Source organism: Kogia breviceps, chromosome 8, assembly GCF_026419965.1.
Source record: "Kogia breviceps isolate mKogBre1 chromosome 8, mKogBre1 haplotype 1, whole genome shotgun sequence".
In the NCBI taxonomy this organism is placed as follows: domain Eukaryota; kingdom Metazoa; phylum Chordata; class Mammalia; order Artiodactyla; family Physeteridae; genus Kogia; species Kogia breviceps.
This window is the reverse complement of record NC_081317.1, coordinates 19,598,386-19,615,268: the sequence shown is the minus strand read 5'-3', so window position 1 is coordinate 19,615,268 and position 16,883 is coordinate 19,598,386. Positions and strand designations below refer to the sequence as shown.

Below are 16,883 nucleotides of genomic sequence, written 5' to 3'. Positions count from 1 at the left end.
CACCCCTCTTATCTGAGCCTCTATTGCCCCATCCCCAGACCTCCACCCACATGATTGCCCTGGGTCCGGGGCTTCCCCACCTCCCAGGATGCCTCTGTGACAAGCCCCTGGCTGGCTTCCCATCAGCCTGTGTTTTGCTTGCAAGGTCGAGAGTGCCCCCTGTCTGCCATCTGTCTACCTTCTCTCACCTCCAGTTATCCCAGGGTATAACGGGGTCTGGCTCCGGAGACCCAGAGCACTTGATGGCTTCTCCACACCCTTTGCCAAATGTCTGCATGAATCGTGATGGTGCTGACGAAAATTCTCGCTAAAATGCTTTGTGTACTCACCATGCTTGCATCACCTGCCTTAAGAGCTTTACATGAATTAACCCATTTAATCCTCCCAGTAATCCTCTGAGCTGGATTCATTACCATGCCCACTTGACAGATGAGGAAACCGAGGCACAATGCAGGGACCTCCTGCACTTCTGGGCAGCCACCTTTCTTCTCCTTGGAATCTTTGCTGAGGTGGGATGGGAGGGGGGCTTCCAGACTTGGGTGTCTCACACAGTCTTTCCCGCTCACTTGTCATGGCTCCTCGGTCCTGGCTGCTTCTTCTCACTCCCTCCAAAGCCAGTGCTACCCTAGACCTTGGGCCGGAGTAGTCCGGCAGATGTACAGCATCTTCCCAGGTCCTTGTGTGAATCCAGGAGAGAATCTGTTTCCTTTATGCTGTTTGTCCAAGCATCAGCTGCATGGTGAAAACAACCTCTCGGACATGCACAGCACTTTATAGTTTATGCTGATTATGTCTTTTGAGATAGCCAGCTGCTGGTGATTCTTAGTAATAAGTAATGTTTATCCGGCCCTCATGCACTAGATGCTATGCTAAGCTATCATGTACATGGATTATCTCTTTCACTCCCCATAGTAACCCTTTGGTGCTTATTTTGCAAATGAGGAAACTTGCCCAAGTCACCCAGCTATTGAGAGGTGACAGCAAGATTTGAATCCAGGCGTGAGGAAGGTGTTGTCCCCTGAGCAGAGAACCTTGGAATTGGAAGGAACCAGAACCCAAGGTCTCACCCATGCTCTGCCATGGACTCACCTGTGGTACTGGGAAGTCTATACCTCTCTCTGGGCCTCAGTTTCCCCGTCTGTAAGTAGGAGGGTTGAGCTAGGCAATTTGTAAAGCTCCTCTGAGCACTGACAGATGTCCTGGATTCTGGGATTCCCTGGGCCTCCACCCCCAGACCCCATTCTGCAACCCCAGCTGCGTGGGAGCCCAGGCTCTGGGGGCCTGGGTAGACCCTGGAGCCTGTGCCCCTGCAGGGCCCAGGCTAGGGCCCCTCACAGAAATCCAGCCCAGCCACCTGGAACAGGCTGCCTGCCTCTGAGAGCTAGGAGAGCAGATGGCCAGGTTGACAGGCCAGAAGGGGAATCCTGGAGCCAAGAGAGTCTGCAAGTGGGGCCTCAGGGCCAGCCCCGCCTCCCTGCCAGGCTGAGTTTGGAATCTGAGGATCTCCGTGCGAAGGGACCTCAGACACCAACCTGTCCGACCCTTTCCCGGTGCCCAGATGTGCTCTGCCCACACCTCAGCTTGGAGCTTCCCTCCCTCATCTGTGTCATCTCTGGACGCCTCTCACTGGGTCGTCCTCCTGGACCAGGGCTGGAAACGACCCCGGCAATCCTGCGCTTCAGCTGCTCATGCCCAGACCCTGGGGCCCCAGCGGGAGCAGCCCGCGGGCTGTGCTCTCCGCGGCCCGGCTCCCAGCCTCCAGCTGCTGGCCCTCCGTCTCCTGGGCACACACCTGTTTAGCAGTGTCCCTCATCAAGTGTAGCACCGGAAAACAAAAATGGCAAAGACGCTCTCTGCCTCTCCGCACCTGCTCCTCTGCCTGCCCCTTCCTCCTACCCGTAGCTTCATTCCCTTTCCTGGGGGCCTCTCTGGACCGTCACAGCTCGGCCACCTGCAGACTGGCCACAAGCCCCAGTGGAGGTCCTGGTCTTGTGATGGGCGCTGCCCCGCTCGTCCCCCACCCACGGCCCCTGCTGCACCCCCTGCTCTGCTCATGGGGCCGAGGGCAGCAGCCCACGCCCCATCCTGGCACAGCCTAGCCTGCCAGAACACGGCCTGGAATGGCAAGTGCCGTGTAAGCGTTCGCTGCCACCCCCTCAACAGGGGGAAGGTACTGCGTGCGAACCATGCGGAGCAGACAGCAAAGGGAGTGCGTACTCACGGTAAATAGAGTGAGACATTAACAAACAACAATAGATGGAGACGTGCAGTGCAGTTGGATTATGCCTTTAAAGCTGAATTTACTAACCAACTTCACTGCTGTGGAACAGTTGTCCTACTGCTGTGAGCCTGGTCTGCAGCGATCGGAACGATTACCTTTTACTTATTATTGTAAACTGTTTTGTGGAAGTGAGGGTTGAAAATACAACTCAGAAACATGGAAAGAGCTTGTTCCAAGAGGTAGAATCGGGTGAATTTTTTCCTTTATAAAAATTTCCTTCAGCTTCTTGGGACATCCCTGGCGGTCCAGTGGTTAGGAGTCCACGCTTCCACCGCAGGGGGCGCGGGTTTGATCCCTGGTCGGGGAACTAAGATCCTGCCTGCGGCGCGTGGCGCAGCCAAAAAAGAAAAAAGAGAAGGAAGAAAAAAGTTAAAAAAATTTTCCTTCAGCTTCTTAAGACTCTTGTCCTCCCAGTGTGTCTACAGCGTTGGGGAGAAATCGTCCTACTCTCCCAACACGTTTCTTTCCTGTAAACTCCACGGGGTGGGCGTGGTCAGCTTCTCTCTGAGCAGCTCCCTCCATGGTCCAGGCATGGACACTAGAAACTGTCACGTGCTGCGTGCTGTCTCTACCAGGCCGACCCTTTTGGCGGAATCATCAGGGGAATCCAGGGGCGGGTCTGCTGTGGACATCCAAATGGAGCCCTGAGGTTTGGCGCCTCTGATGGACTTGGTGACATTTATTCTCTCTTTCTCTCTCTCCCCTCCCCATGCCTTTCCAACCCAGGGGGACAGAGGTGACCCCGGGCCCGACGGTGAACATGGCGAGAAGGGCCAGGAGGGACTGAAGGGTGAGGACGGGCCGCCCGGCCCCCCTGGCATCACTGGCGTCCGGGTGAGTATGCACAGCTGTGTGCCAGCACTTGGGGCTCCTGGGTGAGAATAACACCTGGGCCTGTTCAGGCAGTTGGGTGGGAGGTGTTCTGACAGCTGCCGCCAGAGGGTCTTGTGCTGTGATCCTTCCTTCACGTGAGAGTTTCACGGAGAATCAACCTGACTGTGTCCCTCCCCGGCCTAACCTTCCCACGCCTCCCGAGTGCCCACAGGAATAACATCGGTCTCCTTAGCCTGGTTGCCGTGCCCTACACAAACCTGGCCCCTGCTGACCTCGTCCTGCCCACCCCCCACATTCAGCCACACTGAATTTAGCAGGAGGGGCACTGGCCCAATTCTCCATCAGCAACTTCCTGTGTGACCTTTCACTTGCCCTTGCCCTCTCTGGGCCGCACCCTTGGTATGATGAAGGATTTGGAAGAATGTGCACTGAGATCATTTTGAGTTCCACTGTTCCAGGGGCTCTTTTTCAGTGAACTTTTGAGCATCATGACTGTGGAATGGGCAGCAACATGTGGCAGAAATAGCCCTGAGCCAGAGTCCAAAGGCTGAGCTCTTGCTCACGCACCCACTGTCAACGTGACTGAGCACATCACTGCCTCTCTCTGAGCCTTGTTTTTTTTCATCTGAAGAGCTGATGAAACTTTGGATAGGAAAGCACTTTATAAAATGCACCAGAAATATGAACAATTATCTTTATGAATTTGGAGGAGGAAGTGACTGGAAGCTGGTGATGGCGATGGTGGCGATAGTAGTGATGATGGTGGTGTCAGTGTGGTAGTGACGGTGGTGGTATTATTGTTGGTGATGGTGATGGCGGTGGCAGTGGTGTGACAGTGGCTATGGTGATGGGGATGGTGTTGGCGGTGGTGGTAGCAGTGTTTATGTCTGTATTTTGCTGTCACTGCCAGTCCTCATACATGGGAACTGGAAAGAGGTTCACTGGGGCCAGACAGTGTGTGCCAGGTGACAGAGGTGATGAGAGGCCTGTAGTTGAGTCTCTCTGGCATCAGGGCTGCAGAACAAGAATCTCCCACTCTGTGGCCTGGAAACAGTGAAGGATTTAAAAATAGAATTTTATGAGCCATCAAAGCCTTTCCAGAAATACATCTACATGGAATGGGGGCCCAGCAAAGGTCTTCATTCTGGCCGCACAGCCTCACCCCGCTGGGTGCTCTAGCCCGTACTCAGTGTTTCCCTCACCATCGGGGATGCTCTCAGCTGGAGAGGAGCTGTCAGAACAAGTGGCCAGCCGGCTGCCCGGTTCTGGGGGAGACTTCTGTCTCCCTGGCCCTGTACTGAATTCTTTGTCACTGACTGCCTTCTGCTTCTGACAAGGGATCAGCCATTGCAGTCACCTCATTCTGCTGGTAAATGCCAGCAGCTCCTGTAATCATGATTCACAACTGCCCAAACAGGACCAGCTTAGGAAAAGGGGGGTCCCAGGAAGTAAGAATCCACATTTCATTCTACCTATAGCTGGGTGACCCATGGACAGGGCCTTCATTGCCCTGAGCCTGTTTCTTTAGCTCTAACATGGGATAAATAACCCCTTCCTCCCAGCCCTGTGGCCAGAATTGGATGAGATATGATACGGAGTTCAGACATAGTGTCTGGCTTATCGTTGGGGCCATGATGATTATGTAGTATTTAATTACAGGAGGAGCAAAAGACCTTGAGATTGTCAAGTCCAATGCTGTCTGGTAGAAACACAATAGGACTTACGTGTGTAATTTAAAATGTTCTAATAGTTATATTTTTAAAAAGTAAAAAGAAATAGGTAACATTAATTTTAATAATATTTTTAGCACAATCTATCCAAAATACTAACATATCAACATGTAATCAATATAAAAAATCATTAATAAGCTATTTTGCATCCTTTTATTTTTTGTAAGTCTTTGAAATCCAGTGTGGAATTTACACTTAGAGCACATCTCAATTCAGATGCTAAGTTTTCATTGGAAATACTTGATCTGTATTTAGATTTCATAAAACATACAATTGGGACTTCCCCGGTGGCGCAGTGGTTAAGGATCTGCCCGCCAATGCGTGGGTCACGGGTTCGGGCCCTGGCCTGGGAAGATCCCACTTGCTGCGGAGTAGCTAAGCCCCTGCGCCACAACTGCTGAACAACCCCCGCCCTCCACAACTAGAGAAAGCCCGCACACAACAACGAAGACCCAATGCAGCCAAAAATAAATAAATAAAAATAAATTTATATTAAAAAAACACATATAATTGAAAATGTAGATTCATATCCCAAGTTGTGCCAAAAATGTTAGAAGTTTTCCAATCATGGACTTACCGGTTTTAAAACTTAAAGTTAATTAAAATTTAATTGATTAAAAATCCAGTTCCTCAGTCACAATAGCCACATTTCAAGTGCCCAGTAGCCATGTGTGGCTAGGGGCCACCATATTGCACAGTGCAAGGCTAGTTCAAGACCTTCATATTAAAGGTGGGGAAACTGAGGCACAGAGAAAGGGAGGGACTTGTCCGGGGTCACGTGAAGACTCTAGCACCAGGATGCAGGGCACTCTGTGCTTGGTCCTTTCAGGGCCACTGTTCTTCCTAGCCCTCCTCCATCACGATTAGTCAGTACTTCCTCTTAGAGTGCAATGCCAATTCCAAGGTGAGATTATCACCTCCCTCATCCTACAGCATGTGCCTCCGTTAATGAAGCCAAAGGGATTAAATCAAACCAGCTCTTTAGTGCTTACCAAGAACATAGATATTTTTCCCAGCTCCCTTTGAGGTTTGGGCTTTGAGGGGACTGTCCTCTGCAGGCAGTCTGGATGTCCCTTCAGGTCAGAAACACTGCCTGCCCTACCCACTACATCCCAACCCAGTGGGGCCTGGGGTTAGGACTCTCTTCTCTCGCTCGTGCTCTCTCATCTCTCTTGTACTGCCTCGGGCACACTTACACTCACTCAGCCCCAGTGAACTGAGTTTCCCTGACAACTGTGGAGACAGTAGGGCCTCCTGGGGCAAGGCAGGGGAGAGCAGCACTTTGGGATGCTTTTGGGGGAGGGGGCAGAGTGGCCTCTCAGAGGGAGCGGTCTGGGTGCCCCAGTGGGAGAGTAGGGAAGGGTGGCTGAACTTCCTGTCACAAAGAGCCACTTTGAGGACCCCCTCCAGCCTCAACCTCTGAGGGAGGGGGCCCTGTCAGTGGGACATGGTCTCGGGGATTGTCAGAAGTGACACACAACATCTCAGAGATAAGGGCAGACCTAGGAAACCTCTCCTGCCTGCCTGTCATCAGCGGGCACCCTGGACACAGAATCAGACAGATCTGCAGTTGAATCAGGGCTCTGCCTTGGACCTGCAGGACCCTGGGCAAGTCAATTCACCTTTAGGAACCTAGGCTGTCGCCATCTACGGGAGAGACTCTGAATCAGGCCTGAGGCTCAGGATGGCTAGGAGGGCGAGACAGTGCCTGGCACATGGAGAGGGCTCAGTGCAGAGAGCTGCTCCCATTGGGACAGCCTGGGCACCAGCAGTAACCATGACAACAGTGATTTATCGAGTACTTACTTACTATGGACCAGGCACCTTGCAAGCATGATACTGTATCATCAGGTTGAATCCTCAGCTCTGTGAGGCAAGTATGGCCACTGCCCCCACTTTGCAAAGACATAGACCACAGGAGGTGTGGTCACGCTCAAGGTCACACGGGTATTGAGGGCAGAATCCATTTGAACCCAGGCGGTCTGCTTCCAGGGCTAGCGCTCCGATACTCTGTGCATCTGCCTCCGTATTCTCATTTCTCATCTTTCTCTCTCTTTCCCTCCTTTTCCTTTCAGGGTCCTGAAGGAAAACCAGGGAAGCAAGGCGAGAAGGGCCGCATGGGAGCCAAGGTAGGATTCCCCCGCCTCCTGCTTGGATCCACTATGTCCCTGCCCTGCAGCCCCCGCCCTTCCCTCCCCTCTGCTGGGGCCTGCTGACAGCCTATCTCTCCTCCACTGCAGGGTGCCAAGGGCTACCAAGGACAGCTGGGTGAGATGGGCGTCCCTGGAGACCCCGGACCCCCTGGCACCCCAGGCCCTAAAGGGTCCCGGGGCAGCCTGGGACCAACGGTGAGAACTCTCTGGGTGGGTGGGGTGGGGGTCAGGCATGGAGCAGAGGGGGCCGAGGGCAGAGAGGAAAGCATCGCCTGCCTCAGCTCTCAGCTAAACGCCTGTGTCCACTGTCCCAGCCGCTTTGGAATCATGGATCCCTTTGGGAACCTACAGAAGCTATAGCCCCTCTCCCTGGAAAAGTACACACAGCACAGTGTTTCTGGCAATTTGAAGGGGTCTGTGGGTCTTCTGAAGCCCTTTATAACCCCCTATTATCAAGTCCTGCTATTGGGGTGTAGAGAGGGGACCAGACCCTTGGGAGTCTTTTTATTGAACGAGGAGTTTTCCCACTGGAAGGAGGTTCATGATGGTCACGGTGAAGCTGCTGCAGATCCCTGGGTGACTCTGAGGGTGGCCCAGCCCGTTGCTGGCCAGCCCTGAAGAGAGGGTCCCTGAGGGGTTTTACTGCTGCAGGGAGAGAGGAGCCCCAAGAGGAAGCAAGGGAGGGGACAGACAAGGGTGATGCAGTGTCTCTGAGCTGCCAGTGTGTGCCATTAACAGCTGTGCTCGTTTGTGGCGCTTGTAAGATTCCATGGTATAAATGCTCCTGCGGTGGCTGATTTCAAGCTGCCAATGCGATGTTATTGAATGCAGACTTGGGAGGGGATGGGTAAGAGAGCTCCATGATCTGGTATGGTCGGCCCCCGAATCCGTGGGTTCACATCTGCAGAGGGTCCTGGAACCCATCCCCTGCAGATTCTGGATTCCCGGGGATGTCTGTGTTTCCGCCACACAGACTCAACACGTGGAAATAACCTCGTGAGCACAGGTAACAGTAAAGTGTAGTAAAATAACTAGGAAGGGATGAGTTTTGAACATTTGTCATCTATGTTTTTAATATAATTAATTGATTTATCTGTAAGTTCATGCAATTTAATTTTTCGCCATGTTCCTCACAAAATTGGGGAAAATTCAGCAATTGGCTCTCATGAACCACTGGAGCTGGAAGAAGGAAGGGCTGGGCGGGAGGAAGAATGCTCCGGAGAGGAGGGGACAGATGCCACTTGCTCTCCACCTGACTCTCCGGCCTGGGTTCTGGGATGTGGATGTGCCAGGCTGCTGGGCTGAACTGGGCTGGAGCCTGCGGGAGACAGTGCCCGCGTTCCTGCCGTGAGAGCGGCGCTCTGTACCAACGTGGGTCTTCTCCTCTCGTAGGGTGCTCCAGGACGGATGGGGGCCCAAGGAGAACCGGGACTGGCTGGTTACGATGTAAGGAAATGTCACCTCCCCCTCTCCGGAACTCTGCCCTGCAGGCCTGGACTCAGGCCACCTCGGCAGCTTCGCCCACCTCCTCCTAGCTGAGGGCTGGCCACTGCAGGCAGATTCACAGTCTCCTTCGCCCCAGGGAACACCTGGGCCCACAGACCGGGGTGGGGTCGAGAACCACCTGTGGGCCAGGCAGGGGTGGGGTGGACAGAGGAGGACCTCCCCACCAATCCCTGGGCTCGCTGAGTCCTTCCTTCCCGTGGTGGGTGCCGTGCACACCTCGTGTCTGAGCTTTACCGCTGCTCTCTGTGGAAGGGATGGGTCTTAGCCCATTTTCACATCCAAGTTGGCAACTCCCCCCCCCTTAGAGGCTGCTGAGCCAAACCCGTGTTACACATCTGGGAGCCTAGGTCTCAGCGAGGCATGGGGCTTACTCAGAAAAGGAAACTGAGGCTCGGGGAGGCTAAAGAATGTGTGGGCAAGGCCTGACAACTTAAGTTTGAAGGTGAGATCCAGTGTCTGAAAGAGACACTGCAGGGAGGGGAGGAGAAGAAGAGGGCAAAGGAGAGGGAACCTGGAGAGTGGGTGCTGGGAGCCCAAGGGAGGAGTCTGTCTGTGTGTGCGGTCCTCACCCCGGCCTGGGGAAGCCCTCTGAGGCAAGCATTTTGCCCCCTGCCTCTGCCCCATCCCAGAAGACACAGCTGGTTCTCCCGAGATCTGGTCCCAGGTCTGCTCCGAGATGGCATTAGCAGAGCCTTCAGCCACTCAAGCGGACACCCCTTAGAGGTGTGTCTGGGACCGACATGGCATGTCTGGGAGGCCAGGGCTCAGAGAGGCACAGGGCCTGCTTAGATTCACACGGCGAGTTGGGACAGAGCCGGGACCTGATCGCACAGCCCAGAGGGTTTCCATCTTTGAGTTCTTGTCCTTCATCACCTGTCCCTCCCGACTCCTCCCTCCCCCGTGCTCTCACCTCCTGCTGTCTTGTTTCCTGCAGGGACACAAAGGCATCATGGGACCCCTCGGACCTCCTGGACCAAAGGGCGAAAAGGTGGGTGTCTGGTCCCGGGCGGCAGCTGCTTTCTCATATCCGGGGCTGGCGGGAGCAATTCCCCTGGGCCACTGCGGCTGGGCTAGCGTGGGCTCACGGCAGGCTCATCCCCGCTCACACCTTGGCCAGCTAGGAGGCCGGTGTCACCCCAGCTGTGGCCGGCAGGCAGGAGCCATTAGACCTACATTCAGCGCAGGTATACTGGGTGTCGTCTCTGGGCCTGGCACCGGAACAAAAATGGACGCAGTTCCTGCCTTCCTGGAGCTTCTGGTTGAGCCAGGGGAGATGGACATCGGTCATGTAACAATGCCATTCCATCATCTGTGTGAACGTGGGCATCGAAGCCTCACTTGTGAATGAAATCACCCAGCGAGAGCCAGGAGAGGGCTTAGGATGGAGAGTGAGAAGCACCTGCATTTCGAGGCCAGGAACCGCCCAGGCAGAGAGAAGACGTGTCCAGGTCCCATGCCTTGGCTCCAGATTCGGTAGAGGACAGGAATTGGTAGAAGGAACGTTGCTGATCAGCGTGCCCCGCCCCACTGTGCAGGTGGGAATGTGGGGGCCCAGAGGTTTGAGGGTCACATCGCAAGGCAACACCAAGCTGGCCCAGGACCCAAGTCTCTGATTCCTACATTAGTGGCTCTGAGCCCCTCCTTCCTTTCCTCCCCTTTCCCCTGATGGCTCAGCTGGAACGGGCTCCTAGCAGGCGCCCCACTGCCGTCTCTTTGCCCCCCTGCTCACCAACCCTCCTTTCTTTTGCTGAGTCAGCTCCCCACTAACCACATCTCGCTGTTGGGTGAATCACCCTGGCCTGGTTTGCTGTCCAGCTGGCCCCTTCCTCCTGCTTGGAGAACAGATCTGCAATCAGAGTGGACCACAGGCTCTGACACATCCCACAGGAAGCTGCAGAAAGTGTCATTCAGAATCCCAAGTCCCTCCCCAGCCCTCACCATCTGTCTGCCGGGGCTGGTGTAGGAGGGATTAACACGGAGCCTGAAACAAGAGGGTGCCTGCACTCTGGGTCGTCTGCATCCCCAGAAGCAGTTCTTGTGGCTGCTGAGAATTGGACCCTAACCCCAAATCTGCCCTGAGCCTGGGCCTTGGGCAGGGCCCCAACGTTCCCCAATCCTTGATTGCCTCATCTATTAAGTGGATGGGTACCTCGGGAACACGAGGCTAAGCAGGACATCATATATACGTCAGCCAGATGCACTTTCTGACTTACAGGTATTATTATGAGTTCAGTCATTCATCTGCTAACCAACAGGTATTTATGGATTTATAATGATTTATTTAGTATGTTCTCGGCCCTGAGCTAGGGGCTGTGGAATGATGCCCTAAAGAGCTCAAAAATAAAAATACTCACAGGACTGAATAGCCAACCAACTACAGCTGGATGGTTCTTGGCGGCAGGTGTGGGGCGTGGGGAGAGAGCAGGTCCTGTGGGAGACCCCCGAAGCAAAGCTCCCCGGCCAGGATTTCTCCATAATCCTTACCATGAACCTGGCACAGAAGTGTAAGGGTTCCACTTGACAGGTGGGGAAACTGAGTCTCCACGACGCTCCAGGACTAGCTCGGGATCAGCGGGAGGTGTGGCAGGACCAGGTCCAGACTCTGTCTGATGCCCTGTCTTGCTTTTCCAGCCAGAAACAGACACTTAGATGAGCCAATATATTGTTCAACTTGGAATTTCCCTGTGGGGCATGTGTCGGTCTACAAAGGTGGCAGCCAGAGGGACTGGGGAAATGGGATAAGACTCTGAGAACAAGGAGAAAGATAGGGAATGGGGCGACCCCACCAGCTTTCAGGTGCTAACAAATGCATCACCAAACTTCAGCCACAATGTGGAGGAGAGGGGGAGATCTGTAGAGCTGGCTTTTGCCCTAGACATCCCCTTGAGTCTTGTGTGGCCTTGGTTAAGACCCTTCCTTCCCTGGGCCTCAGTTTCTCCATCTGTAAAATGGGACCAATTGTCACAGCAGCATAGAGGTGCCGTATGGATTTCATGAAACCATGTATGAAACATACTTCATGAAGTGCCTGGCACATAGAACACACTAGGTAAACACTGCCCCCTTCCCCGACACCCCCCCAGTCCAGCTATCTCCCTCCACCGTGGGATGGAGCCCTGGGACAAAGAGCCATAGAGAGTGGTCAGGGAGGAGAGGGAATCCCCACTCCTTGGGCCACCCACCCCCCTTCCTGGGTACGACTGGTTCTAGGCCTCGGGCCGAGTCCCTCATGCCTTTGATCTCTGCCCACAGGAGCCACAGAGGCCCTGGGCCAAGGCGTACAGCCACCAGCCCTCAGGACTGATTCGGGCCTGGGACAGGCTCCAGCCCCAGGGACGGCTCCCCTCTCTCCTGCCTCTCAGGCCTCCCCTTCAATCCCTGCCAACAGCGAGGGGGCTCGGAGGTGCCCTGGCTTGAGCCCCCTGCCCAGAATGCACCCCCATGGGAGGTGACACTGATTGTCTGGGGCTGGAACATTCTGAGCCCTGAGGTTCGGCCACTTGCTCTTCTGCTTACACCTTCCTTGTAGCTGGCACATGGTGTCCAGCCACCTGTCCTGTGGATAGCCCAGGGTCCGGCGTGGCCTGCCACGGCCCGAGGACCTTGGCTCTAAACTCTGCTCCTCCCCCAGTCTTTCTGACCACCTCCAATGCCACACATCTCCCTGCTGTTATTATTACCAACACCAGCAATTTCTACGGAGCCTCTCCTGTGGGTGCAGCAGCACGCCTTTGCTCACTGGGTCCTCGCAGCAGTGCTGCGAGGCGTGACAATCCCGTTCTGCAGATAGGAGACTGTCATACGAACAAGACCTGCAAGTTAGCCGACTGCTGAGTGCCATCTGGGGCAGCTCAGGGCCTCCTCTGGGGCTCCCATCAAGGGTTGGACGTTGGTGCTGAAGCTGGTTCTCGGCCCACTTTCCCCCAGCAAGGGTCAGAGAAAGGGACTCTGTCATTGGGGGCTGAATGACTGAGCAGCTCACAGCATCTCTTTGTGCCTCAGTGTCCTCATCTGTAAAATGGGGAGAATGATATCACTTACTTTGTAGCGCTGTTGGGAGGATTCAGTGAGTGCCTGTGTGCGGCCGTGGCAGTGCCCACGCCTGCCAGCTGTTGGAATTACTGTCACTGCCTGCTGAGCACCCTGCAGCTGCATCATTTCATGGAATTCCCCTCCACTCCGCATGGGTATCGCCATTGACCCCTTCACCCCTCCTCACTCTGATTCTGAGATGGGAAGGGACCTGTTGAAGGTCTGGGCAGCTGGTCCCCTGCAAAGCTGGGTGTGACCAAGGTCTCTGCTTAGCTACCCCGTCTGACAGCCTGAGGGCATCGGCCTGGCGGTGTCCAGCAGTGGGGAGGGTGAAGAGCGCCGTTCTGTGTTCTACATTCCTGGTTCCATGCCCAGGTCTGCCTTTGACACCACATCTTCCACTTCCCTCTCTGGCCTCAGTCTTTCTGTCTGTAACCCTGAGTCGGCTGGACTTCATCTCTGATGAAGGCCCTTTGGGCCTCAGTGCAGAGTGTCTGGAATTCCCCAAATTCACCAGGAGCAAGAGGTTTGTCCTAAAGCTAGTTTTGTGTCCACAGGGGGAGCAGGGTGAAGATGGCAAGGCCGAGGGGCACCCCGGGCCACCTGGAGATCGGGTAAGACCCCCCCCACCCCCACTGTCCATCCCGTGGACCAATGCCAGGGTGGAGCCCCAACCTGGGAGGGGGCGGGGAAACTGAGCAGGGGTGAGGCTGCTGCGAGCTTCACGAGGTTGTGGCCTAGGAGGCCCAGGTGTGGCATCCCCTGCACCCGGTGGCCCTTTTTTTATTGTCGTCCTTGTCGTTTAGGGCCCTGCGGGTGATCGAGGAGACCGCGGGGAGCCAGGGGACCCTGGATACCCTGTAAGTATCGGAGCTCCTACCTGCTGGCAGCATCGGGAGTGTTATAAGAGGGCATTCCCTGGCCTCTATCTCCTGCAACCTGGAATTAGAACAGCCTTCGCCAGGAAACAGGCCTGTCCTTCCACCATTAGTGCCCAGGCTTTAAGCACAACCCTCCCCCTCCCTGCAAGGGCTCAGGACCTAGTTCATGCTGAAAGGGGAAGGGTCCGAGATCTTTCCTGAGGGAGGGAGAGGATGGGCAGGGGAGGGAGACGTCTCCCCTCCAAGAACCTCAGTGTCCGCATCTGTGGCCGAGGGCAGCTCTCCCAACAGAAGCGGTGTGAACGAGCCACTGAATGAGCACCAGACCCGCCCCCCAAGCTCCCCCCACCTGCCAGCCCCCTAGACTCTGCACCGCCCCACCTTCCTCCTCCCCGGCAGGGTCATTATTTCACCCATTTTGCAGATGGGGGTGCTGAGACTCAGGGGGACGGTGCCACAGGGCTAGGAAGAACAAGGGCTTTCTGGGGTCCTCCAGGCTGGACGTTGTCCTGCCCGCCCCGCCAGGATGAGCCCCCTTACCTGTCTCTCCTTGACTTCCAGGGACAGGAGGGTATACAAGGCCTCCGTGGAAATCCAGGCCAGCAGGGCCAACCCGTGAGTGGTGCCTCCCGCCCCATCCCCCTCCTGCCCTGAGTGGGGTGGTGGAGGAGCAGTGGGGGAATTAAAGAACTGGGCCTTTTAAAGCTTAAAGGGACCCTCCCTGCAGGAGGGCCTGGGGCAGCCCATTCTGGTTTCTCCTGCCCTGACCCTGGGGGTACCCCCAGAGCCTGCACCCCCAAACCCCTCCCCACACCTCCCCCCTCCAGGCGGAGACTGGCCACCCTCCCCAGGAGAGAATCCTGGGGCTGCCTTGCGTCATCTCACCTTGGTTTGCAGGGGCATCCGGGACCCCGGGGACGGCCGGGCCCCAAAGGATCGAAAGGGGACGAGGTAAGAGGCCCAGACGTCCACAGGGAAAGGAAAGAGACTGGCCCAGGCACACAGCACACGGGAGGGAGGGCTGGGGGTGCTGTGAGAAAGAGAGGGAACCCCAGGGTGGTTCACGCCCTGCAGGGTGTGGCCTGGCCGAGATCCCTTCAAACAGCCTGAGGGAGGGGGGGATGGCCAGCCCCATTTACAGGGCCTCTCAGAGGGAGACCACCTGTCAGGTCAGCCAGCGGTATTTGAACCCAGGGCAGTCAAGATCCAAAGCTGGCCTCTCTTGCCACCATGCCACACTGTAGAAAGAGAAAACTGGGAGAAGTGAAGTGAGGGGGTGTGGAGGAAGACACGGGGGTGGTGATGCTCGTGGAAGAATTCAGAGGCGGCGGAGAGGAGTTTCCTGCCTTGTACCCAGAGCTCCTGCATCTGCCTCCACGGAGTTTAGGCCAAGGCTGCCTTAATGCCCTCAACTTTCCCCCCAGGGGTGCACCCTTCCACCTGCAGAGCCACCCCCCACCCCTCAGGGGTAGCCACACCTATGGGGATTAAAGAGACCAGCCAGCCGTGGGCTTCGCTCCCACCAGGAAGTGGCCAGGGCCCGGAGCCTCTGCAGCAGCGTTGCCAGGGAGGGCCCAGGACCCGGGGTTAGTGACAACGCTGGCAGGCCCCAAGGCCAGCCTTGACCTTGGGCTTCTGAGTCAGACTGCTTGGGCTCATTTGCAGATTCAGATGCCAAGGCCCAGGAAGTGGAGGGGCAGGGCCCAGCCACAGAAGGGTCCCCTTCCAGAGCTCCTGGTGTTCTGCACCTCCTCAAGGAAGCCCTCATTATGTGCCCCTTGATTTTTTCAGGGACCAAAGGGGAAGCAAGGCAAGGCTGGGGGACCAGGACGGAGGGGGATCCAGGTGAGTGACTCACAGCTTCTCCTCTCCCACCCACCTCCCTGCCCTCCCCAGAAGCCCTCACCAGCTTCTTATTTACTGTCAGGGCCTGCAGGGCCTGCCGGGGCCTCGGGGCGTGGTGGGGAGACAGGGCCCCGAGGGTGTCGCTGGACCAGATGGGCTTCCTGGCCGGGATGGTCAAGCAGGACAGCAGGTGAGCAGGACTTGGAGTTAAGAGATGGTGTCTCCATTTGAGACGAGGTGTGTGCGTGGTGGGGTGCCATAAGCCACGGGCCAGGAGGAGTGGGTTTGGAAACTTGGATGGGCGGAACCAGCATATCCAGAAGTTTCCTGCATGGGCAATGGCCTCATCCCTTGGGACCTGGGACTTGGGACTATGGCCCATCTCACTGACTCTCCTCCATGCCAGCACCCAGAGGGTCATGCCCTGTCCGGCAAATAGAGCTTCTGGGTTTTTGTTTGTTTGTTTGTTTGTTTGTTTGTTTGTTTTTTGCGGTACACGGGCCTCTCACTGTTGTGGCCTCTCCCGTTGCGGAGCACAGGCTCCGGACACGCAGGCTCAGCGGCCGTGGCTCACGGGCCCAGCCGCTCCGCGGCATGTGGGATCCTCCCGGACTGGGGCACAAACCCGTATCCCCTGCATCGGCAGGCAGACTCTCAACCACTGCGCCAACCGGGGAAGCCCGAGCTTCTGGTTTTTAAGACTCTTCCCTTCCCCACCCATTTCTCCCCCTGGTCCAGCCATCCTCACACACAGGCAGTATGACCTCCATCCCTCAGTTTGACTTCCAACTTCACCCAGGGCTCACCCAGGTTTTTTTGTTTTGTTTTCTCTTTGGCTACGTTGGGTCTTCGTTGTTGCACGTGGGCTTTCTCTAGTTGCGGTGAGCGGGGTCTACTCTTGGTTGCAGGGCACGGGCTTCTCATTGCGGTGGCTTCTCTTGTTGCGGATCAGGGGCTCTAGGCACACGGGCTCAGTAGTTGTGGCTTGCCAGCTCTCTAGAGCGCAGGCTCAGTAGTTGTGGCGCATGGGCTTAGTTGCTCCGCGGCATGTGGGATCTTCCCCGACCAGGGCTCGAACCCATGTCTCCTGCACTGGCAGGCGGATTCTTAAACACTGTGCCACCAAGGAAGCCCTTCACCCAGATTTTGAGTCATCCTGCCTCCTTGGCTGCCTATTTCCTGAAACATGAAAAATCCTCCTCTGCCCTCTTTCTTCACAGGGGGAGCAGGGAGACGATGGGGACCCTGGCCCCGTGGGCCCTGCTGGGAAGAGAGGAAATCCAGGTGTGGCTGGCTTGCCTGGAGCACAGGGGCCCCCAGGATTCAAGGTCAGACTCTTGTTAATCCCCTTACCTGCCCTCCACCCTTTCTGCCTTGGTACTAACTATCATGACACCGACTGCAGTGCTGATGTGAGCGCCCATGTCCCAGGGCCTGTGTGAAAATGGAGTCCTCTTTCTCAGGGGTCCCTCCCCAAGCTTCAACTTGACTTAAAGGATAGTTTATCCAGGGAGCTGTAATACTGCCCCCTACCAGGCCCTTGACACTGTCAACTATTTGTTGAGTTGTCCGTGGGCGCCCTCTTGTGGGTCTTTGTGGAACAGTGCATGTTGCTGGCTCT

At 55.9% G+C, this 16,883-nt stretch overlaps 1 protein-coding gene across 3 annotated transcripts in view; it reads left to right on the top strand.

Moving 5' to 3' along the window:
- COL27A1 (collagen type XXVII alpha 1 chain) overlaps nucleotides 1-16,883 on the top strand; it is a 144,575-nt gene that overhangs the window by 106,516 nt on the left and 21,176 nt on the right. For all 3 annotated transcript variants that reach the window (XM_059071692.2, XM_067040897.1, XM_067040898.1), the window contains exons 37-48: nucleotides 3,008-3,115; nucleotides 6,921-6,974; nucleotides 7,086-7,193; nucleotides 8,391-8,444; nucleotides 9,439-9,492; nucleotides 13,094-13,150; nucleotides 13,343-13,396; nucleotides 13,979-14,032; nucleotides 14,315-14,368; nucleotides 15,209-15,262; nucleotides 15,345-15,452; nucleotides 16,483-16,590. In XM_059071692.2, the coding sequence (XP_058927675.1) occupies nucleotides 3,008-3,115; nucleotides 6,921-6,974; nucleotides 7,086-7,193; nucleotides 8,391-8,444; nucleotides 9,439-9,492; nucleotides 13,094-13,150; nucleotides 13,343-13,396; nucleotides 13,979-14,032; nucleotides 14,315-14,368; nucleotides 15,209-15,262; nucleotides 15,345-15,452; nucleotides 16,483-16,590 (867 nt within the window). The remainder of the gene's footprint in view (nucleotides 1-3,007; nucleotides 3,116-6,920; nucleotides 6,975-7,085; nucleotides 7,194-8,390; nucleotides 8,445-9,438; nucleotides 9,493-13,093; nucleotides 13,151-13,342; nucleotides 13,397-13,978; nucleotides 14,033-14,314; nucleotides 14,369-15,208; nucleotides 15,263-15,344; nucleotides 15,453-16,482; nucleotides 16,591-16,883) is intronic.